General features: G+C 37.3%; 1 protein-coding gene across 7 annotated transcripts in view; it reads right to left on the bottom strand.

Moving 5' to 3' along the window:
• PPP2R2C (protein phosphatase 2 regulatory subunit Bgamma) overlaps nucleotides 1-26,417 on the bottom strand; it is a 201,984-nt gene that overhangs the window by 18,499 nt on the left and 157,068 nt on the right. For all 7 annotated transcript variants that reach the window (XM_065837458.2, XM_071808560.1, XM_071808558.1 and 4 more), the window contains one exon: nucleotides 11,431-11,595. In XM_065837458.2, coding sequence (XP_065693530.1) covers nucleotides 11,431-11,595 — 165 coding nt within the window. The remainder of the gene's footprint in view (nucleotides 1-11,430; nucleotides 11,596-26,417) is intronic.

Below are 26,417 nucleotides of genomic sequence, written 5' to 3'. Positions count from 1 at the left end.
AAACAGAGTTTTTGTGAAGTCCACTGGAACATTTATCTCTCAATTAATTTATCTATGACTATGATTCAGACTGTTGAAAGCAACAAGGTTACAGTTTCCATCAGGTGAAATAATGTTCTGCTGAAAGTTAAGGGTGAGTATGTGGGCGAACTATGTGGGGTAATGCAAAAAATTATGGGCAATTTTCTTTGGGGGAGGGCAGCGGAATGCAGCCATGCGTGCACATGAGAATAAGGTCTATATTTAAACATGTGCCACACAACTAAATGGTAATGAACTACTTCAAAAAGGGGGGAAAAAACTTTTCTTTTCAGACAGACTGTAAACGAATGATTTTAAATAGCTCTTTCAAAATTTGCCTAGACATTCTGCAAAGCAGGTATCTTGTAATTATCCTGTCAGATTTTCAATAGAAGTCTGATGAGCACAAAGCAATTATCATTTCTCATACCTCTTCCCTTTAATCTGTCCACACTATGTACTTGGCTGGCAGGAATTTCATCCTCCTAATTATGATGTGAAATTGCTATTAAAACCAGGAAAAAAAAAAAAAAAAAAACCAAAACACTAAAAAAACACAATACTAACTGAACTACACCTTCATGAATAGTTGAGATATATTTTCTTGGCTGTATGTGTCTCACCTAATTCCCAATGATTAGAAGAGGAGTAATATTTATACCTGGATATTCTGTATTCTGTTAATTAACGAGATTAAACCATTTCATCCCTTATCTGCACTGTTTCTTGCTTTTCTATCCTTACCACAGTAAGTATTAGAAAGCCTTATATTAATTAATTGCAGAAACTAATGCAGGCATGAAAGCCTCATATCACTACAGAATGAAAGATAGCGGTAGAAATTTTAGTAACAGTAATTCTTTGCAGATAGCTCCTACAGTCAGCATAACCAAGCCAGGAAAATTTTCACAGGAAATTAAGCAGCAGCTCCCAGCATTGCAGAGAAAAGCTTAGCAAATCACAGCATATGCCTGAGCAACCAGAACGAGGCATTGGCCTCAGGAAATGAAGGTGAGATACAGTGTCCTTGGGTCTCAGCTATATCTGGTTTAGCATTAGCATAAGGTTCTGCATACACTGCAAAAAAAGCACAGTCCTCGTTCAGTTTGGCTAATACAAGTTGAATAATTGGAGACAGACCAGCAGTGACGGCCATGCGACCTGGACTTCAGCTCAGGCAAACAATTCACATTCCACCCCAGCCTCTCCAAGCTGACAGCAGAAAACGTGGTGTCAGCCCACTGCTTGCTAAGTCTGCACTGAAAACACATTTTCTGTTCATTACAGCTTAAACTTATCTTTTGGAGGCCACTCTTATGCCAGGGGGCAATCAGCACCCAAATCACAAGACTTGAAATCCAGCTTACTTTTCTATACCTAAATAAATCTTGTTGGACCAGGGCCTGGAATCAGAAACTGTACTGAGATTTGATTACAAATTCTATTATACTCTGATTAATTTCTTAATTAACTTTTTAATAACTAACTTTTGCCATGAGAAAGGGTATTCAACTTTCATTGATATTGTTCTTTGTAACTTTCACTGAGCTAGTTATATGAAAGACACAAACCTACCTGTCTAGTTGCAAACTACTGACCATAGGAATCACAAATGGTGTGATGTGGTGAGCTTTGACATTACACTGCTCAGACTTAAATACGACCTTGATGACAGGACTGTGGAATACAGAAATATCGCAGGATTACAGAGGGAAGCTGAGCATCTCTCTGAGTACAGCCAGTGCTGGAGAGGAGCCTCCAAGTAAGGCTAATCCTGGCCCTTACACCACCAGCAGATACATGGGCAAGCTGGGAAGTCTGCTTAGGGGAATAAAAATGTCCAGTCCCTTTCTGCATGGCTTCCTTCTCACAAGTTAAAAAACAAGGTGGCTTTCACAGAAGTCCAGACTTCAGAGAGAAGGATGGGTTGAGGGAAAGATACTTGCCAGAGCCCTGTTTTCCTGAATGCTGAAGAAAATCTGCAGCCTAGAAATACGCTGTTTCTTTCTCAAAAGGAACTGCCATATCCTGAAAAACATATTCTCATCACTTGCAGAAAATATCCTCAGTGTCTCTTTAATTTGTTTGATTTAACATGGACATGGAGACCCTCTTTAGAATCAGTGGATAGAAAAGGCATCTCTAAGGTGTGCCTTTATCATGTAGAAATACATCCACATGTCTGAAGTGTCACTGCAGTTTCTCATTTAATGTGGACCTAATTACACAAACTTGAAAGCTATGTAATTTGAACAAGATGCATCCAAAAAAGAAAAGAAAAGAAAACAAAACAAAAACCCACAAAAAACCAACAATACCATCACCACCATAAAAAACCCAACTCTTCAGCTTCACGTGCTACCTTTCACTGCTGTACAATATTTCAGTTCCCCAAATAAGTAATTGTGAAAGAGGGATATCAAACAGTGAGGAACACAGGAAAGTAATAAACCAAACAGCATTACTGTGCACCCTCTGCTGAAAAACAGTGAGCAGATTGTAACTAAATGATATTTTAGGAGTCAATCAACCATTAACCCAACAATAGCCAAAAATAACTCAGCCTCAGAATACATAAAAACCCATGTTCTTACAAAAAGTTTTTCTCTTTGTTTGTTCCATTTCCAGAGACACATATTTTTCATGAAGTCATTGGTATTCTCCAGAATACGGTACCACTGAATATTAATATTTTTGTTTGCTGGGCAGAGCTTTAATCATTGTAGGGAGTAAATTCTGGCATATGTGAACTTTAAAAAATAATAATAATGCTAAAAATGGCTCACATGGTGGGTGCAGTGTCACAATCCAATATAGCGTACAAAACCCCGCATTCTTCCCAAAATCATAACGTTTTCAAAAACACAAAGAAGAACAATCTATTTAAAGGGAAAGCAATAACAGCACCTGAGATAATATGGAGCAGGGGTTAGAAAAGCTATCTAGCCAATATAACGAAAGTTTAGCTGGAGCTACTTTTTATTTGTGACCTGAATTTAGAAGTGTACAATGGATTGATAACATAAAAGAAATGTCAACTGTATTCAGTTAAACAAATCTTCCATTGCTTTTAAAAGAGAGAAACATAGAGTATAAGCTTTGGCAAAATTTAGTTATCATGGCCTCAGCATTTGATCATAACTACAAGGGTTTACTGTGAAATATCAGTAAATAAAACAAAGAGAAAAGAGAACTAGCAAGGGAGGAGACGATAATGTCATGTACCCCCTTAAAACACAAAGATGTGAACCTCAAAAATTTCTGTTACTCCCAAGCAAAAGCAAAACTACAGATAAAACCAACTTTTTCCTTTTATAAAGCCAACTATATCTAAAAAAAAAAAAAAAAAGCCAAGATGAATCATGCTTACATATATTGCAGAACATGTGATTATCCAGGGGGAAGCAAAAACAAAACCCTTACCAGCTGCACAGATTTGCTAAGAAATTCCATAGGATAAAATTATAACCAGCCTTAAAAAGTCATTCACTATAGCAGAAAAACAGAGCTGCTGCCAAAGTCATTTTCTTTCTACTATGAACAAATACTAAGTTATTAAAGCTTTTTTTCTAGAACATAATCGTTAATGGTTTGTATCCTGTTCTGAAAACCTCTTTTACAGCATTTAAGTGCTGTTATTTAGATTTAAGCCCTTGGAAATCCTGCACCGTGAAATAACTCTCTTCCTCCAAAGACAGCTAATGGATGTAGAAAACTGCCCAGTTCCCATTCAGGGGTCACAGGTACAAATGGGTGAAGATGGTTTTGGCAACACTGGAAAAAGGGGCAGTGAGGTTAATAAGGCGGGACAGGACCACAGAGGCCAGAACCAGCAAAGATGCTGGAACAGGAGAGGGAGAATAATTTTCTATTATCCAAGCATGCAAACAGTCTGAAGTTAGGCTGAATTAAGGACTTACTACAGATAACCCCTGGATTACACGTATACACATATACCAAGTGTATCTCACCTGGACCTGGAAATACTGGTGGTGGATCAGGTATAATAATCTCCCAGTGGGCTTTAAGTTTCATAAACACAGAAAACAGATGCAGTCTCAGGCCAAACAATTTATTGTCTAAATTAAGTCTCTCATTTCAGATTCCAAATGAAAACTGCATTAATTTGCCATTTAGATGGCAAATTAGCACCATTCACCAGGACAGCTGTGATTTTGTGCACAATATATATTTAATAAAGTTTACTATTAAAAAAAAAACAAGCTAAATTTTACTGAGTTTATATAAAAGTACTAATCATATTCTTTTTTTTTTTTTCTAAAAGTCCATGATGCTTGTTACCACCCTTCAACACAGAAAGCATTAATTTTTTTTTGTGCCATTTACTTCAACATGTGCTCCCATCTTGAGATATGTGTAGTTCTGGTCTTACATCTAACATGGCAGAGGTCTCAAGAAGACATAAAAATAGGCAATAACAATGACTGGAAGTATCAAATTATTTCCACACAGGGAATGACTAAATAGACTGGGACTCCTCAGTCTAGGAAAGACTGAGGGGTTCATAATTAGGAGTGGCATGGAAAGGATGAATGGGCGACGACAGTTCACTTGTACACTGTCTCTTCCAATCAACAAGTCTGGGTCACCAAGTGAAACTAAGAAAAGGTTAAGTACAGAGCAGATGGTTCTGCACACTATGCCTAATTAGGCCACAAAAGACTTTACTGAAAGATATTCTGAATGGTACAAATTATACACAGGTTCAAAAGTAACTGCACAAATTCAATGAAAAAATCTGCAAACATCCATTTGATATGCATCAAGTTCGCCTTCACTAAATTCCCTGAACCCCAAGTTTCCAAGTGCAGATTGCAGAGGCTGAAGATCATACACTTGCTCTGTTTCTACATTTGCTGCTGATATTGCTACTGCCCATTATCAGAGCCAGAATACTGAGTGGGAAGGACGTCTGGTCTGCCCAGCTATAGTCATTATTATGCTCTGTTTAAAATCTACTTCAGGATTTCATACCAAAGAGTTCCTGAGTTCATTCAAAGTGAACCAAGATGAATTGCAAAGCTCCCTTTGAAATTCATGGTCTCTTTATGCTGTTTAGCTTCATTGTTTGTGGTTATAGTTTGATTTACCATTATTATTCACTCTCTCACTATCTCTGAATGTTTTATTGTTTTGTATTAAGCCAATCTGCTCATACATGCACCTCCTTCAGAAATTCTCTTTCAAGATCAGGATGTTTTGCTTATGTGACAATCTTGCCTTCACATTCTACATTGATTAATATGGTTATATGTGTGTGGGTATTTTTGAGTACACCTTCACAAACAATCTAAAATACAATTATTTTATTAGACGTGAGTTATAAACAACTAACCACAATTATTTAACATTTTATATTAGCACAGTCTGTAGTTGCTTACCCTGTTTTAAACTGCAAAAGTAGTATCCTTTTATATTTCAATTTTCTATTTGTTTTTATGTAATTCAGACAGCACCTCTTCATGCCTTGGTTACTTACACATCATTTTCCTTCTCTGAATAAAAGCAAGTCTCTGAAGCTACTTCCACACCACAAGACTGAAATTCCACCTACTGTAAAGCATTCCTGGATCCAATGACCCAACATTAAAACTCGGCTTATCATCAATACCTCTAGAGATTATGGCTTTTAAAAGTGGAGCCTCAAATCAATATTTAAGAATCTGTTTTACCATCTGCAGTGAGTTGCTGCAGCTTGTCGCAAACCACAAGGGAGAGTGCATTAGCGCTGAAAGGCAAAGCCAGATCAATAGCTACAGATCAGTGGGTGGAAACTTCACTACGCAGTTGCTTATTTTAATGTAACTTTGCCAGTGAGTTTGTTAATAAAAAGAAATGGCGCTAAAGAGAGCAAGGAAGTGAAAAAATGCAAAGCTAATCTAGGAGATCAAGCCTCTTTAAACCTTGGTCTTACAAAGACTTATGTGTGTGTTTAACACCACATGTTGTGAGCAATCCCCTGGAGTTAATGGGACATAAAACCGCAACTCCTCTGCAGGCAAATTCATGCATAAGTCTTTCCAATCTTGATATATAAGGTTAGTGATAAGTGTTAAGTGATAAGTGAATTTTTTCTCTGAGACAGGATCTTGAAAGAATAATATTGGTTTCATGAGACATTGAAAAGCAGTATTCATTGCTATTAAAAAATTAAGCAAACAAGACAGGAATTTTAATAGACTAAGTAATTAAAGCAATCGTACAGCAATTATTTGCTTTATCTGTCTGTGACTGTGGGAGAGGGGTTAAAGAAACACCTCTTCAATCATAAATCATTTAACATTGCTTCAGGCTTTTTTCTTTCCTCTTGCTATTTGATAGCTAGAAGTACATAAATCAGGGGTTTTTTTATTTCTCTGATTTAATTTTAACATATATTGCACAACTGGAGGACATACTATACAGACATAACTGTATTTCTGTAGAAAGACTTTGGAATTTTCATTAGTGATGTTTTAAATGTCTCTATTATGCATTCATTGAAACTGAGCAGAGTGGAAGCTTTGGAGCCCATGTTAAAGGCAATCTTCTACCAAATTTCAATGGGATTCCTGCAGAAGGAGGGATCCCTTCTAGTATCTGCTTTAGCATGTGTGAAATTGTAGTAACAGATCTTTAGTGACAGTCATAATTACAAAATTATCAGGATGCAGGCACATTTTTTCATTGGGGATATAAAATCAGCAATGAATAGATGCCTTTGTAGTGCCTGCTTATTTTTATAAAGTTTTAAAATTTTATTTTACTTTATAAAATAAATCCAGCATCAGGATAAGGACAACAAGCCTTTATTAAAGCACAAGGTCAAATCATTACAGAAGCTGAGATAAGTTTCATTCCTGTCACATGAAACCTTGCAGATTTTGCCTGAAGTGGACATTACTTTGACAGTGGCTTCTCAGTGCACAAAGGGAGAATTGTGGCTGTCTCTCTCTCAGATGATAACCTGACATGAGACCAGATGCAGAAATAAGAAAGTGTATTTTAGATGTAAAGCTCAAATAAAAGAAAAACAAGTTGTCTCTTTTCCAGTCATACAATACGCATCATGCACTTGGAAAGGTCAATATTAATTAGCAAATCCAGCAGGGATATTTTGTCATGGGCTTTTTTTGTGCATCTGGTTGTTCTCTGTTGCAAATGAAAGATAATCCATATTCAGTCAGAGGTCTGAAAGCTGTCTCATCTCTGAAATTCCAACCTCCTTTAAACAACTGGTAAATATAATTAATTTAAATTTTAAAATTCAACATGTTCAAGTAGATTATCCTTGATTTCCATTTTGGCCGCTTCCACAGTTATGAATTCTTAAGTTTAAAGACAAAGGAAATATAAAAAAAAAATTCCAACAGCTAAGCAAGTTGAGTTATACACCAGACTGACAGGATAGCAGCGTTTATACTTGGGGAAGGGCTGGCATTTCTTTCATACTTGGATTTCAAATAAAAATGTGGTAAGGGACTCTCAAGGAAAAGAAGATGATAGTACCACACCTTTGAGTCAAAACCCAAACCCCAAATTCACTCTGCATTGCTCCAAAGACCATTTACACTTTTAAGATCATGGTTACCCATGCCATGGGATTGGGTGGGTACCAGCTAAGATGCTTTGCTCCTTTCAGGGAGAGCCCAGAGAAGATTAATGTTAGGATTGCCTGTCATCTACAAATGCTTCTTTGGTCAAAGGGAGGGGGCCTTAAATGGACCCTGCTATAGACCCAAATGTCCACAGCTTGTGAAGTCTACACAGAGGATAGAAAGTGTGAACTGATGTTGATGGGGACTAAATGCATTAGGTAAACCCAAAGTTTGTATTTTAAAGACCACCACGGCACATGAAGAAATAAACTTGAAACTGCAGCTCCTCCTTCCTTGAAGTATTTTGTTGTAAATTTTGCACATGGGTAATGGATTATTAGAAATAGGGCTTTTTTTAGTCTACAAATATTAAGAAATTAACAGTAAAAAAACCCTTAAAGCAAGATACAGTATTTAAATAGATTACAACTCCTGAAGTATGCAATGACTTCAAGATCTTAAGGCTATTACATAGAATTTCAGTAGGAGTTATACTCTTGAGTGACTCAAATTTCCATGTTGCATAACTATGCAGCTTCTATCTAGCACTTAATTCTGAATTAAACAGTTCTGACAAACTACTGAAAAAGCAACTTCACATGCTCAAGCTCAGTTTTCTTTAGCTGACTGCTTTATTAGATGATTTGTTGAAACAGTCATATGTACTGGTTCAGTGTGCAAGTTGTCTGGAAGAAGGGTATTATCTCCATGCACATTTATAAGGACCTCTGAACATAACATTAGCAAGACAAGATCAAAACCAAATTAGCAACTATTTCTTAATTGAACAGTCGCATATTATACCACTATAAGATTTCTTTAGTCAAGATGTTCTTACTGCAACAGTATCCTTGTGCTTGTCTTCCCTGTTACCTGAATCCCTTGCATGAGAATTTACGGAATTTGGGGTAGGAAGTAGGTCTTTTATTTCTTGGATGTTCCCAGCTAATTGCTCTAATGACACTTCGGTGGCTATTACCCTCCCTTGTTTCACTGCTGTCACCAATTTCCAGTATACTGCCTTCTTTCTACACTGCATTGCCATGCATGTTGCCTGAATAACACCTTAACCACGGTGGTGTTTTGCCACGTACACTGTTTTAATGAAAGCTTCCATATTATTTAATTCCCTTTTTCTTTCTGCTTGAGTCTAATTTTCATATATGTTTTAAATCTTTACCTATAACCCCACAGGACTGCAATAACACCTTCTTCCTTATGCCCATCTCTCTAATATTCTAAATAAGGAGGAATATGCATCAGTTTTTCACCTTCTTTCTAGAATATTTTGATGGAATTTTCTCCCACTACTTACAAAGCCTGATAATACCACAGAACAGTGTTATATATGTATCTCTCCTATGATTACAGATTGGGCTTTCCTGGATATCCATTTGTAATGGCCACATGTTTTGCTTCTGATTGCTCACTCAGCATTGCATGATCTATTAAAGAGGTGTTAAAAGAAGCAGTTTCAGGAAGTCTGTTAGAAAAACAACATATTTTATCAAACCTTATCATTATCACAATGACCATTTAAAACTCGGGTACTGACCTGATATTCTGTCAATGCCTTATGGATGGATTTAGTGCTCTGAGACTATTTTTTCTAAGGGAAAGAGGTCCCCATTACAACTCATCACACAAATTGGCAGCTTGCTAATAAATCTCAGCATAGGTACCAAGGATGAGTAGATATGGAGGAAGTCCCTTGTCTTCTCCATGTCACAGCCATGAAAGATTTATAAGGAAAACCTCATAGTGTTGCTGTCACTAATGCCGAACACAGAGATTTTGCCACTGAGTTTAGCAAACCAGAAATCTTCAAGAGCACTATAATTTATTAACATCCTGTGTCAGAGACTTACCCTACAGATATTAGTATGTAATTTATTTATACAGTATGGCACTATGGCACATCAATTATTCATGGCACTCTCTAGGCTTGTATAAATGGAAGGGCCCTTGCCCCAGAAGCTGCAAATGGCTTTAGCCCAGCTATAGAGATTTGGATAACAAAAGGTCTGAAAAAGGAGTAAAACCAAAAGTTCACAACATATGCTCAGCCTCCAGGTATTTTTTATAAGTTTTACACTAGATCTTTCATCCCTAAAAATAGAGGGTGTTTCAAAAAGATGGACCCAGTTTCAAAGCACTGTATTTCACAATAGCACCATGTTACAATTACACAGAAATTTACAAACGGTAGTAGTAATAATTTGAAACTCTATGCCCTGCTCTTTCAAGTGGTAGGAGTTCCATTCATGGGCAGTTCGTGGCTGCAGAGATAAAGGGATTCCAAACTGGGTCCATCTTTTTGAAACACCCTGTATGTTACTCCATTACAATCTTGGAACAGCATCTGAAATCCAGCACATAGTGATATTAGACTGAATTAAGAAAGTAGGGTTGTGGGGCAGAACGTGAGAGTTTACAGTGATCACAGTTATCACTGTTTTGGCTGAGAAGCGAAGCCAGCTATGGGGAAATGTGGATATGCAAGCTGAGCTGGGAGAGCAGGCCACTGATAATGGATGTGCATCACGGGTAAAGCAACTCTAAAGAGGAATCAGTGAAGGTACTAGAGAGACAATCAGACAAATATTTTATTTCCCAGACTGATTGGGTTTTATGACATATCCTTCTAGCTTGCTGTGGGCTTTATATAATTAGTTTTGTTTGCCTCTGAGAGCTATACTAGATAACTCCAATCAGCAGTACGTGGGTCGGTTCCTTTCAGCACTTTGGCAGTTCAACCATGGTTGTATCAATTTTGTATTGTGCAGCAACGCTACATTAAATGGCTATTTTCTAACTCATGGATCTGAAAAACGGGGTTAATCAATGACTATTAGACCTTGTGTTCCCTTCTGGCATAAAATGCCTTCTTTCATCCAGAGTTATTGTATTGTTGTTTAATAAGTTATGATTGGCATTTGGCACAGGGCAACTGAGGCCTTATTAGCAAGAAGAAATGAAAGTATTATGGAATAAAAAATCTGGCACAACCATGTGCAAGATTGTGTCACACTGGCACTTCACTTCATGGTATTGAATTTCCCCTACAAGTACAAGGGGATACAGCTAAAAAATATAAAACACTGCTCTGCTTACGAAATTGTCCTGAAAAGTTATTTTCTATAATGGAAGACAACAACTTAAGAGGTTGTGAGCATGTGTACTTCTCCTTGGAGCCAAAAGGTCTAGTCATAGGCTCTTTACCACATTTATTTCAGTTAAAATTAGCTTGTATGCTAAAGCTGTGTACCACTTAAGTCTCACATCTTCAAGTGTTTTCTTCAACTCCTCCTGTCCCTACTAGTAAGATCCACCTAACTTTTCTTTTACCCTTTCCTTCTTCCTTTTCCCTTTTCTTCCCAATATTACTTACTGCATTATGTCCTCTGTACAGACACATTAATGAAAAAGTACATATAGGGAACACTGGGCTAAATTTTTAGGAAGGACTCTGATAGTTTTTAATCCAGAAAATGGATTCAAAGTTTTGAAGGCAGTTTGGATGACAAAATTTATTTGCTGCAGTATTCAGAACAGTACTTGTATATATTTGTATATACAAAACATTATGGTCATCTACTTAAATACTTCCCCTCGCCCCTCCACCCCTACCCACTTTGTTAGGAATCATTTCTCTTTTGCTAGAGAGTTTTGGGTTCTTCCTTTTGCTGTTTCCTTTTCAACTGTGCCTGCAACTGAGAAGCTAATACACTGGGGTATGCACACATCTACATGCTGCCCGTGAATAATAAGACTTTAATGACATCTGGGGCTCAAGGAATCAAGGACTTACGCTTGGAATGTTTGTCACAGAGAGCTGATGCCCTCATGTCGCAGAGTCTCAGGGATCCTTTGCTGCTGCTGTAGACAAAGAGATTGCAGTGATGGGGATGAAACTCAGAGGCTGTAATCACTTCTGTCAGGTCCTCCATATTGGCTGGCTTGATATCTACGATGTCTGAATGGAAGTTTAATTAAGGAAAATCCAGTTATATGCAGGTAAACCATGACTCTCACTGCCTTCTTGAAGGAAGCATGGTTATCTAAATGTCCATAAATTTAATGCTTTTTAGATAAAGATATACTAATTTGTTTGGCAGTAAGGTGTTTTTTAAATTTTCATACCATCTGCACGAAACTCAAAGAGCCACTAGTCAACAGCAGTTTTACAGAAGAAGCCATTAACAGGTGAACATTAGTCCATGCTGTGTAAAGAAACAGTATTCCAGGGGACTGGAATTACCACCTTCATTAAAACTAACAGAGAGCAGGAAGCTGTATCCCCTGTAGCTGCTGTTGAAATCACTGCTCTATCCCAGATAATACTGACTGATAGGGAACATGGTAGAGCTCACATAAGCTCACTCCAGTAAAGGCTCATTGGCCTTACAATCATACAACTTAAGCTAAAAAATACATACAGCTTAATTTAAAAGCCTCAAACAATAAATGTACTCTTTTGCAAAGGTAAATGCAGCAAATACAGAAGCATTTATACAAATAGTTTTGTGTGAATATATACTAATGTAATATCCTTTCTTAAAAAATGTGCACAGTATTGTTTTTTTCTATTTGAATACTTGTGAAAGAAGCATCTGAAACAGCATTCTTGTTTTTTTATGTAAACAATGCTCACTACCAAAATCAATATGAATTTCTGTGACTGAGAACTAGACATCTGAATCATTTAGGTGGACATATCACCAATAAAAATACATGAAAGATCAATTTTCTCAAGCATAAACCTGTCAGTTAGATCGCCAAAGATTATCCCCACGAAGTACAGCTCACATAGTGCGTCTCCAACACATATATATCCACTCATACATATTCACCTGCCTTGGTGAGCTTAAAAACCAGGACACTATTAGCATGTATTTGGAGGAGGCAGCCAGCCTGTGGAAGATTGCTTACAAAGAAAAGTAGGAAAGAGAGTCCCATGAAGGGCCTGTAAGAAAAAAGTAGGTGTGGAATCATAAAATGAAACAAGGATATATATGTAAAGCAGTACACTTAAATAAGATTGCACATTTTCATATGGCCCTCAGCAATCCACCGTAGATAAGCCATCCAAACATTAACAAGTCCTTCAAACAAGAAGACTAACATTACCCTATTTTACTGATGAGGCTGTGCGAGAGGCAATAAAGGATTTGCATAAGATAACATGGGAAATGCACAACAGAACAAACCCAGATCTACTGAGTCCCAGTTCAGTGCCCTAAACACAAATCATCTGAGTGCCTGGATTCCCTAAACATAAAATTTGAATCAGTTGACGTTCAAAATTTAAACATCTCAGAGGATAAGATAAACGAGAAAAGCTGTTTTACTGATGGTAAGAGAAACCACATACCATGATACCAAGCCTGTTTCTGTTCCCACTGTGCCCACTCCTCAAATGGAAGACCTTTAATTGATTTCTGTGGGAATGGGGTACAGTCTACCACCACTTTTACACTCTAGACTTTGATCTTTCCCAAAAATGTAGATCTGGGGCACTCAATGAAATGAAACAATACAAAAGATTCAGAGATAATTATCCTGATGACTTTGAATAGACAAATACATCACACTGATGTTTTTTTTTTACATCAAGTAGTTCAAAAACGAAAATATCAGCAAAATTATTAATATCTTCTGACATTTATTAGCAACTGGGAATGAATGAATGTTGCATTTCAACTGCATTCCCACTTACTTGCACTATCACATTTGCATCCATCTCCAAGAATCCATCACAAGTAATATTAGTGCAATGGATATTAAGATGTAGCAATATTTATTTACCTCTTTCATAAGGCCTATTCTTGAAAATCAAAAGGAAAAAAATACCTTCATTCAGTTATTTGTATTTGGCGAATCTGCCTCAAGAAATATCTTTAAGTAAAAGCAATTGCTTTCAGTGATTGAATTCATTTCAGGAGTTCAGAGAAATTATAGTAACTCACTACAAGAATTTCACCTCTCAGCAGAGAGATGAGTAATTGCTGAGTGATGAGAAAGATATAAAATATAAATAGAGTGTGTGAAACAGTCATGGTAAGTATCATTTTTCTAGAGGCTGAAGACAATATTGATGAATTTCCCTTCATTGTATGAAATGAATAATCCTATGCTGAATAATGAAATTAAATATTCCATTCTCCTTCCAGAAAAGCAGAAAATAGTTGAAACAGGCTGTATTTCCAGATGTGATCTAAATCTCCACTGAGAAAGAACCTCTTTCCCTACTGAGGATCATAGAGAAAATACATCACTGAAAATTCATCATTTCATTAGATTTAGAAAAAATAAAACAATAAAACTTGTATTGAAGTAAACAATCAAGGGAACAGAGTTGCACAAGAGATTTACCCCAAATGCATTTGTAATAATAGACAGGAAACCAGCCTCTGCTTTGACAGCTACAAAACCCAGTGTATCAAAAGAAGAACATGCTACACAAAAGAACATTTTCTTCCTCTCATGATTTTTGCCATCTATTTGAAAACAATCAGGTACAGCTTGACATGTGATGTGTGGGAACTGTATTTAAATGAGCATGACATGGTAAGGGCAAGCATCTCCCATGGGACACTTCGCATTTCTGTTTTTCCACTTTCCCTTTGTGTTTTTTTCTTCCTTTTAAGTACAACATCGCATAGCAGGAAAATATAAAAAAATTGGACCAGACAGCTTGGTTCAGAAACAGGCCCTTTGGTGAACCTGAAGAGCTCAAAGAAGAGGAAAACTGGCAGAAACTGACTAAATGAAAATTCCATTGCTAAAGGGAAAAGTATTCAAATGGCACAAATCTGCAGAGTCGCCTCCTACACTAATGGGTTCCCTTGCAATCCAGTCTTCTGGAGATATGTCCTGAGTGGGCCACAGTCCTTCTCCCCCAGTCCACTCACATCCAAATATGTCACACCCAACTCCTGTTGTACCACATGTAACATGGTACATTTTCAGAGTGTGGACAAAATCACTAGGACCAAAGATTTCTAAGAGACAGAAAGACCAAAGAGTTAATCATTGGCAGTGCCCTTCTGTTGTCCCAAAAAAGCTGGTGTTCCTGTGCCTGAACATGGTAGGAATTTCCCTAAGAAAATGAAAAATATCTTCCCACTGCTTTCACTCCCACACACACTTGCCAAGAACAAGGCATTTTGATCCCTGGTAGGTACTTGTACTGAGGGAAGGCTGAACTGATGCTTTGCCAGAGATGGGCTGGAATGCATTGGCAGTCTTTTAATTCATTAACATTAAAACAAGGAACAGAAAATATCTTCTTGCTCACAAAAAACCAGAACAGATCTGTCCTTCCTAACCCAACTGTTTGCTGTCTTATATACCAGCTCTCCCCTCCATTGCTTGGCTCAGTAAAATGGGATAAAGCTACGAAGAGGCCAACAGATTTTCTAGATGCTCTCCACAGCAAAATGGAAGTGAAGGGTCTAGTATGCTTAGAGACCACAATGGTGAGAGGTGATGTTCTTACAGTTGGGTTAGTAAAGCTACAAGACCAGGAGTTAATTTTTGGAAAGGCAACAAAGATACTCTAAGGCAATGTGACCTTTAATTTTGGCTAAGAGTGCCTATGCTGCTTTCCTGAAATAATTCAAGAACAGAGGTATAACACAGGAGAGTGAGCAGGCAGGACAGGACCTGACTGAGAGGAGAAAGGAGGCATTAAGGAAAGATCTGAGGGAAGCAAAACAGTGGGAGAGGAAGGAGGAAAGAGCATAAGGAAAGGCACGATTCACAACCTGTACGACACGCTGTGCGAGGGATGCGATCAGAGTACACGATTCAGTTCTATGGTACGTTCAGTTCTCATCCAGTATTTTGTGCTGCTGTTGTGCAGCCGATATTAAAATGAGTATGACAGGAGGAAGAAGATTTGTTCCACTGCCTCTGGGCCACTGATCTAAGAGAAGTATCCTCCTCTGGGAGAAATCACTCCATAAAGTTCCTTTTAGTGCAGGTTACAAAGATGACCCTCACCTTGATCCAAAATTTGCATTAATCAGACTTCCTCACTTGATCAGCTAGAATATAAATGAGCACGCCTGCTTTATGCTTATGCCAAAACATGTATAATGAGAATGTGGAAAATACATAGGGTTCCTGCTGAGCCAAAAAGGTTCCAGAATGAATTTCCTTGTATGATAATGGAAACATAGCAGTCTCCTCAAAACAGATTAAATTCCCTTTGAAGCGAACAGTATGCATAAAGAAATAGCTGCTTTGTCTTCCTGAAAACATCAATGCGTTCTATAAGAAACTGAATTTTGTGGACAACAAACTTCAAGCTCACAAGCTGTAGCATATAGAGGACTGAATCTTATATTATTATTTTGGAATCATTTTTGTAAGATTTGAGGGTTCAATGCAACAAGGAAATGCATCAGATGAAGGCTACAGGAAAAAAATTAACTTCCCTTTAATCAACTGCAACGGAGGACAGCAGCTTTCTTCAGAAAGATAGACAGAATTTTCCATAATAGCTTCACAAGAAAACTAAACCTCTTATCTTTCTTATTTCAATATATGCTAATGTGATACTTCATTTTTACCCCTTCATGGGACGTGGGTTTTTGCAATTTTTAAGCACTTTCACAATGTAAACTTCGGCATAACATATCTTCCCAAATCTGGCTGTTAGTTCTATTTTGCACAGAGGTTTGTTCCAGCTCCTAATTTTGACTGCATCTCACACCCACATTCTTGCCTAGCCCTACAAAGATTCACTGACTAGCAGCTGAAATCAATAGCAATTCGTAGAAGCTGCCAGGGCTTCAGTTTAGGTAATTGATTACTGTGGTCCTGCTGAGCCTCTACACTTTTACTATAAGCATTTTTCTGAGTGGTTTCCTCTGTCAGTCATTTCGTGCACATTATTTTCATCACAAGGATGGAACTGTGGTGCTTACAAATCAAGCTCTACCAGTTTTACACTTCCTACATGGTGGTTATATAATTTCTATACCATGCACCACCTGAGGGAATTAATTCCAAAAGCCTACAGTGTTCTTCCAGGTTGTATACCTCAGGGGAGCAGAGGCAGAATCAGGCCTCAGTATGCTTTATAACATCAGGATGTCATTACACCAATCTTTTTATGAAAGCAAGAAGCAAGCCCTAACTTTTAAATAACCACCCACTTACTCCTTTCTTCTCATTTCTTAAAGATACGCTGTATGTTTTCGCTGTTGAATGACAATTCTACATAGGCATGTCATGACAGTAAGGACACCATTGGACAGGGTCCAACTCCTGAATCTGTGTCTTTCTGACTTGTTGTCCCAGAGTCAAGGCCTTCTGGAACGGATAGTCAATAGGTTAATGGATTTGGCCTTTTATTCAAATTCCGGCGTTTTACCTTAGGCAGAGAGATGACCCAGGGTTTATTTTCTAAATACCCCTAATAGCCACAGTGTCAATGCTTTTTATCAGACAGCATTCGCACACTGCTCCACTAAAAGCATGTACTGTATGGGTTTTATTAAAAGCTCAGAGAGTTGCAATTACATTGTCTGTAATATTTGATTCTTCTGAACCACAAAAGCAGAGACTGCTGCATAAGTGTGTGCTCCTTCAAGTGTTCTTGGACATAATATCTGCTAATACAAGGTATTGATCCATACCTGAAGATTACTTAGTGGTACAATATCAGCCCAATTCCATTTTTAATCCCATGGTCGTTATGAAAATGATTCTAGAGATATCATACTGGAGTTGGGAACTCTGGCAACAGTCTCACATCAGTGGTGATTTGCTGAAAATATCAACTTAAATGGCTTGATTTTGATTGGCCGTTAAACATCTCCATCAAAGGTGTTTAGATAGTACCATTATGATAGTACAAAGGCTTCTGACAGCTTTTTTTTTCCTGTATTTTTCCTCATATCAGGGCTACCAGAAAGCATAAGAACTGCTGGAAGGCCGAGTCACAGACAATTATTCTAAGTGCTGTGCAAGCACAAAGTAAATGGGTTGTTCATAATATAAAGAACAAGTACAAAGTGCATACAAAGAAGAGATTAAGTAACATTAACACACTTCTGTGGACTTCTGAGGTTTCTTAACTCAAGGATTATAGCCAAAGTTAGAAGAAAAAGAGATATTAGTGGAAGAAGAAAAGATACGGATACAGCTAAAGAGGCTGCACTAGCAATAACTTTCCAGCTACTCAGCTAGAACTAGCCATGAAAGAGAACTTGTCTGTGCTAGGTAAACAAGAGGTATAAAAACTAAGCTACTGTTGAGATCCTGCTCTACCCAGAGATAGGATGATATATTCAATACATCTCCTGTCTTATTGGTAACACACATTTGTACAGTGTGGATAATGAGGAGGTCTGTGTGCTGGAGTGGTGCTCCTTGGCAACAGCCTCACATTTATGCTCAGCACACCACTGTCAGCACAAGATTGCCCCTGCTTCTCACAATCTAATATCTCAAGCTTCAGCCAGATGTGTGCCTAATTTAGCTCTCTATTTCTGTCTTCTAACATCATAAAACTTACAAAACATGAGAAGCACAGAGGTGAGTTTGAAAATCAAGATGGCACTGTTTTAACTGGCAGGTGATGGGAACCAGGGTCCCTGAGCACTAAGGGACTAACAAGATTTATTCAAGGCTGAACAGGAAGCCATGGACAGAACTTAAATACCAAACTTCTGAACCAAACCTGCAACTCCTGGACTTCGTATCTCAAGTTTCATTTGGAATTGGGGATACTTAGCAAGAAATTGCAAGTATTATTAGGAAACATTTTTCATTCATTAAGTTCAAAGCAAAGGAGAGTCAATGTCAGTGTTTTACAGGTAATGAAACTGAGGCATGAAGTGGCAAAGACTTGGCAAAAGTCTGCTAAAGGGCCAGCAAGAGCAACAGTTCTGGACTCCAATTTAGCATTCTCTCCCCTCTCTATCCACAGCACTCCAGGCATGTGAGCATTCACACAGTTCTTTTCTGGGTTAGTTGGTTCTGAGAGGTTCTTTTGTTATTATTACATTTGTCTTATGGAATTTTTCCCCAGAATGCAGACCAGTCTAAAAACTCATTCTAAATTTGAAAGATCTCATTCTGATCTTTGTAACACCAGAATTACTTTGCACTCCAATGATAGTATCTCGGTAGAATAAAACCAAAATGCAGCAAGAAAGCCCCAAGTCTCCATTACACAAATATTACTTGAAAGAAATCATCTACATATTTTAAATGTATTTAGTAAAACGCCTGCATTTTCATCTGTAGACACAGTCACATGCCTGCTTTAGTGACAACCATATGCACATGCAAGTTTTCAAGAGCAAAGAAATAATTATCTGGATACACGCAGCTGAGAACAAAATTAAGTGGATGAGTCAACAGAGAAAGATTTGCCTTTTCAAATGCACATCTGCACTTTCCTGTGTACAGTGCTCAATCACTGAAAGGCTGCAGAGTCATATTTATTTAATATATTTGCATTTTAATTAATTGTGATTTGTCTGAAACTACTGTGGGATGTTTAACATTACATTTGGAACATAAATACCAGAAGAGCCTGAGGTACATATAAATTATTAATAGAAGAGACTTATTAAGTCACCTATCTCAGCTTTTCTTAGGCAGTATTATTCTATGCAATAGGATAAGTGGCACCATGTATGACATGCTAGCAAGGGTTCCAAGGTAAGAGTGCAACTTCAACACAATAAGGCAAGAACAAATTATAAACTCAAGCAATATTATCTCATAATTCACAAATCTTCTTTCCTGAAATCCATGAGATGTTCAGAAGATAACTGAGAGGGATTTACTTGGTTTGCTGAATCCAGTGTCTGGTAAGACACAGAAATACAACGTATATAACTTTCTAAACTCCATTTAAAAAGTAGCCAGAGATTGTTTCCCACTTTGAAAGAAGAGATAACGTATCTATTTTTTTTAATGAATAACCTATGCACTAACTGATAATACCATAAAGAAATTTCTTTTCGATAATTATTAAAATCCCATGCAGCTGAGGAAGATCTGCCTATTAAAAGGCAGACACAGAACTTCCAGCTGGAGGGTATAGACTCTTTAGAGAATTTATTTCCCTATATGCAATTTAGTCTTCCATATACCTTTCAAAAAAGCCCAATACAGCAGTATTTGTACCCCTGTAGAGTAGAATAATTCCATATTTTAACTCAAGTTGCAATTAAAGTCATAAAGGACTAATTTTTTTTGCAAAATTTAGCTAGATAGAAGTGTCTTCTATAGCATCACGCTCTCTCCTTCCCTACATGTTTGTTATGGAAGTAGTCACATAAAATTATCAAAATAAAAAATAACTAGATACTTCTGAAAAACAGGTACTTTAAAAACACTAAAGGCTTATATTCGGAATTTATACTGATATTTCTGACTGCAACTAAGCTCGCATTGCCAAGAAATCACTGAATGAGAGCAATGTGAAAATGAAAATGAGGAACAGATTCAGTTCTCATCAAAAACTCCACAGTGAGAGTTTTCCAAATTAGCTATACTAAATTATATAAGACACCTGATTCAAACCTTTTGGCACTATTTATTAACTAGTTGCTTAACTTATGTGAAAGGATTTGCAAAAATGTCCATCAGCTTGGTCTCTAGGCACTGCAGAGAAATACGGATTCCAGGAGTTCTGAAACACCGAGATTATTCTCCAAGGCAAAGGGGTTCAATATTCACAGCTGTATGCCTGTTCGTTTGCTTGATGTGCTTTCAGAACATTGATTCCAGACAAGTCACACAGCTTGTAGTCAGTACGAACAGTTAAAATAGACCTATTCTTAACTCTGGTGCTGTAACTGTGTTAAAGTTAATATTGCCTTTATTTACAGGGTATTTTTATTCCAAAGGCCCCAAAAGTGACCTCCCCTAACTATTGCAATGTCGTATGCAACAGCACTACTAAAGTGCAGTCCTTGCAAGTATTATGACAACAGATAAGATAGAAACTTCCACATTAATAACAAGTACCCTGGCTACTTCAATAGTGAGAAAAGCCTCCGCAGTCTCAGGTTTTAAAGACTAACAGAACATAGAGGTACAGACTGCAAGCTTTACAATACCCAGTGTGAGTATTTTTATGACGCCTCTGTTCCTGTACGGTATACTCTTCAAGATAAAAGATTTCAGCCAATGAGTAAAACCAGTTATATTTTCTTCTTCATGTTAATACTTTCAAAAGATTATGCTTTGCAAGGTTAATTTCAAGTCCAAACTCACATGGGAACGAGAATAATTAGACTCATTTAAGAGAATTCTCCCCTCTGGCAGAGCTGATTAAATTATTTATACATTATCTTTTTGTATAATTGTACCTAGAACTGTGTAAATGGGTTTTTTGTCTAAATTTCAATAAATTCATAATACATGTTTTTAAGTTGGATATACCACCTGCACCTGTGGCAACAAAGAATGGCTCATTTTTAAAATGCTTCAATGAGAAATTAATCCAGAGGGAAACAGAAGTATGCAATTTAAAAGCTTCCACAATGACACCATACTGATTAAAACTCATCAACTGAAGAAATAAAATTAGTAAGACAATAAATCTCGGACTGAATGCTGTTATCCATTTCCACAGGAATAACTTCATTGACTGCAGCCCCATTACACTAAAATATGAGTGCTACTTGGCTGAGTATCAGCTCCATTATGTGACCCTTCATCTGTAATTTAATATTCCTTGCTATCGTTCCCAAGTCCCTCTGTGACGGGTGTGCTCAACCCCCTTGACCAGACTGGTGGTGGTTTGGTAGAGGCTCCAAAAGAGCCAAAGGCCTGAGCCGTGGCTGGGCCATGAACTTCTCCAGCTCCCCCACAAAGGAGCAGAGTGGCACAGGGAGCACCAGTGCCTGTGGGCCCAGAGCACATGTCATCCAAGAGATGTATGAGTAGTGCGTGGTTTTCCAAGCCTAATTTCTCAAGGAATAAAGAAAGTTGTGGGTACATGGAATCTCATGCGCACCTTTACCAGAAAGATGATTTGACCACAAGCCAACTACTTTGTTCGATAAATGTGACAGCCTGGGTGAGCCTTCTTGGAGCTCTCCCCGTTGGGCAGCGTAGCTGTATGGGGGTGATCTACCCTTGAGCTGGGACACCTCTCAAGGTTGCTCTGAGACACCTAGAGACCTTTCACCAATGGCAAATCTTTGGTAAGCAATATCACATACAACCTTGTAGTACAGTATTTTTGAGTTTGCCTTGGTAACTTGATAGTAATGAAATATTACCAATCCATGTGGCCATTCAGTATTAATCACTACAACCTCTGTATTGCTTAACCCTATTCCTTGTATCGCTACCCTTCTTTGACATAAACCATTAACCAAGCCCGGGACTGAGATTGGACATAGCCACATGTAGGCTCCATACGGAGTTTAGAAGGGGATGGGGTCCATTCTGAACCTCATGACTCAACAGGGGGGGTCTTCCTTACCACTTCCTAACCATCTGCATCTCCAGTCTCTGTGTAAATCATTCTAACTTGAGGATAACTCAATCTTCCTCTATATATTTCCTCCATGAAGTAATTAATAAGGTGAACCTTGCCATCAAACTTGGTGAACCTCGTAAACCACTCTTATCTTTGGTAAATTACATCCAATTCATTAATTCTGTTGAATCATTATTTTACTTCAGTAAAACACACTGCTGCTTCTCTCCTTTGAGTGAGGTGGATTCCACTCATTTTGCGACATCTCCTTTGCTAAGGATCTCAGATTCTGGATAAAACCTGAAAATTCTAATGTAATAAACCACTAGGGTGAAAAAGGAAATATGTCTGGTGATGCTAACATTCATTTCAGGTCTTCTAAGTGCTCCTTCTTTCTTTTATAGCAACGAACTTGAGAAAGCTCAGTTCTGAAATGGCTTTTATGGGCTCGGGATTTCACAGTATTCTTTATCATTTGCTGCAACTCCAGTCAATTTTCTTTTTCCTTTTTACAAGTAACTATACAATATTAAAAAAAAAAAGAGAGTATTTTAATGCCTCTGGCTACGTTTTTCCTTACCTATGCATCATTAAAATAATAGGTATGGGTGTCTATTTGGGGACAACTGCATCAGGGAAGACAGAGGGTTAGATAAAGAAATCCATTAAAAGGATAACACAATCACACACTTATTCATTCAAGTTGTGTATGGACAGGAGTGATAAGTAAGAAAATTATGTATTCTGATTAACAAATTAATATTTTTATTAAACAATAAATCTGCAGTGCAGTAATTATCCCAAGGCTATAGCAATGTTCAAATCACATTAAATTAACTTCTTTCAAAACAACTCCAGAAAAAGAAACTGGCCTTTGCCAAGAATGGAAAGGCCTCAGCTATAATTAGTTTTTCACAGCCAGGCTCAACTCTTCCAATTTATTTATTTTTGGGGGACAGCTAGATAGGGAATATTTCCATAGCAGTATCCCAGGCCCTGAAGACCCTGGTGTCTGACATTCCAGCCATGTATTGTTTGCTTTTGCTGCACTGTGCACTTCAGCTGTCTGGCAGGAGAGTCTCAGGCAGTGATTCAATGCTAAAATATTGTTTAATTAGCTCTGATATTGTTCCTTTGGCTATCAGACCTGCTCTGTCATCCAGTGCTCTCTGACTGGCTGATAGTCAAATTCCTGAGATAGGAGTCAGCTTAAGGTGATGAGAATAGTTAAAAAGCAATTGTTTCTGACAAGGATCATGAAGGATCCTCTGGCAAGACACAAAACCAAACAAGTCTTGAAAGACCACTTTCACAAATTTATTCATGGTTTTCAGAGTTTCCTAAATCCGGACCTAAAGCCTCCTAAAAGATCCTGAGACTTCTCTGTATTTCTTGGAAACAAATCATCCTTAAGATCTTTATAGTCCCTACTCACACAACCTTACTGGCTATCATTATTACTTATTATTTGAATTACAGCAATTAGTTATAAAGACTGCAATTTGCACAAGATATCATATAAACACATGACTGCTCTTGTTCTAAAAAGCTTAAAAACTGTACTCAATTAAGATATTCTACAATAGATGATGACCACATCAGAAACAATGTTGTGTGCAAACTAGACTCATTTTTACCTCAACGAGCGCAGAACTGATTCAATGCCTGTTGCGGAAGCTGTATCCATGTCAGTGTCTACAAGACAAAGTCATTTAGGTGATCCTAGAAATGCAGTTCACTCTTGGGACTTTGCAGTAGGGACACACAGAATTTTTCTTACTAATTAGTCTGTTGAGAGCTCATGAAAGGTTCCGTTTACTATTAGGATTCTACACAGTTCAAAAAAGATGACAACTTATCGTTACACATACTTACCTATGTATTAATTTTATTCCACAGTTGACATTAAAAACACTTCTTGTGTGACTTTCATAAAAGAATCCCTATTGCATTCTCCTAGCGAGCAACAAAAAGAACTTCTCCAGCTACCACATTTCTAAAATCCTTATTCTGGTTGTCACATCAGATATCTTGTTTAAAGCTTAAAATTCTTTACTTTATACCACATTTGACTACTGTGGTTACAAAAATAGGTGCCTGATGCATTGTTTAATTACACACCCACAAAGCCAGCCTGGTCCCCAGCCTCGCAGAGAATTCTTTCCTCCTTTTATGTTCTTCTTAATTATTATTTATCTAGTATTACGTATCCAATTAGTGTGGACCCCCACAGAATCTAAAACAGTTTAAAGAAAAATCAGGAGTTATTTCATCATTGATATCTAGTAATACTGCTTAACAGTTCCATTAAAATTATTATTGGGTTTTATTCTGTGAAGAGCTGTCTTTCTCCTGTATAATGTATATCAAAATATTCTTTTTACAGTGCATATACAATTTTGACATTGGAACTCTGCCTAGCTTTGCTTGTACACATAGGTAAGGTGTAGTATGGAGTTAATATCTGAACACAAATAAAGTGATTACTGTACTTTGTTTAAATCATCACAGTTTGAGGCTTAACGTTACAAACATCATAAAAAGTAAATGCAAATTGATGCATGAAAAACATATAAAAGAGGCCAAAATGCATTTCACTAAAACCTTTTTTGTCTCCAAAAACACTGATTAAATTTACTGTAACTCTTACATCAGCTAACAAAGAGTCAGACACCTTCCTAGCTCATGGATCTCTTAGGACAGGAGTGTCAAAGTCATTTTCACCAGGGCCACATCAGCCTTGCCGTTGCCTTCAAAGCACCAAATGCAATTTTAGGACTGTATGAATGTAGAAGTAGTTTCCACAGCCCTAAAATTACATTCTGGCCTTCAAAGGCAACAATGAGGCCAATGTGACTGCCAGTGAAAATGACTTTGATACGCCTGTCCTAGGACGATGCATAAACTTCTGGTATTTGGAAATTCAAGCTATCCTAAACCCATACGATTACAAAACTGTGTCTTGATTTCCAGTGGAATTTATTTCATATACCATTGTGAACTTCTCAACACAATAAGGAAGTCCTCCCAACGACTAAAGAAAACACAAAGTGATTTTTTTTTACTTTCATGCTATCAAGGATTTATATCTGAATAACCCACCAAGAAGAAAATAAAAGGAGAATATCAGAATTTGGGTGGGTCAGCACTCTAGACATGAAATAACATATATGTACTTCACCTTGACAGTAGCAAACCCCCCTATTTTCCTCTTCAAAACTAGTGTAACCAGATCAAATATACAGTCATATTTGCTTTTCCATATGCACAATACTAACTGAACACATCAAAAAATACTGTCTGAAAGAGCTCAATTCCAGCAAGCTTTTATAAACTTGATGTGTTTGTTAAGCTTTAAGTCAGTATGGAAAAAGCATGAAAAATCTAGTTAGATATGAAAGACATGTCAGGCCTCGCTACAAAACAGAACCTTATCCTCTAGTTTTCTGAGGCATCTGAAAAAGACTATGAGAATTGCTTATACAATTTAATGCAAGGAATCTTTCCAGAAATGAGGCATTATTTTTCATGATTTCAAGAATTTTCTTCAATACCCTTAAGCACCATCATATGTATACAGGACAGCACTTTCTTGTGGTCCCATTACCTGCACTTTATAAGCCTCATGCTGGAGCTTGTTCCTATTTCTGAGGCTTGGTATATGACCCATAATCTGTTGCTACTCATACATACGACGCTTTGCTGACACATAAATATTCAGCATTAGGAACAAGAGCTATGTAAGAACTATAGTACCTGTTGCCAATCTATTAATCATGTCTCAGCAAAACTAAATACTGAACTACTGCAGTGTAAATGTTCCTCAAATTACTGGGTGATTTGATATCTACAGTTGCATAGGTAATTTCAAAATAATTTATTTTGAAAGCACAAGGACTCTAAGCTGAAAGATCTCAAACCCAAAGAGGCAAAGTCAATGGAAACTGCCATTTTGCAGAGCTTCAAAAATCAGATTGCTTAAAACAAACCTGAATTTAATTGTTAATCATTGCTAAACAGATAATAATGAATTTCCACCTGGTATAGTTATGAAAATATTTTCCATTGCTTCAGATAAGAGTAACTTAAAAGGAAAATGTTTGGTAGAGAGAAGCAGAGTTAGGTACTACAATCCCTTTCCTACATTCACCATCAAATAACTAGATGCTAAATATGGGTAACGTAAAATTTCATTTCAGTCATCAACAAAGTTTTTGCATCTGATTTCCTTGCATCTGATTACCTTTTGCAAGGTTAGAATTGTCATATCTTTAAAAAACAACCAACCAACCAAACAAACACTGAATTATTTTCCTCTGTCCAGTAAAGCA

This window comes from Patagioenas fasciata, chromosome 4 (genome assembly GCF_037038585.1).
Source record: "Patagioenas fasciata isolate bPatFas1 chromosome 4, bPatFas1.hap1, whole genome shotgun sequence".
Lineage (NCBI taxonomy): Eukaryota > Metazoa > Chordata > Aves > Columbiformes > Columbidae > Patagioenas > Patagioenas fasciata.
This window is presented reverse-complemented; position numbering and strand designations above follow the sequence as displayed.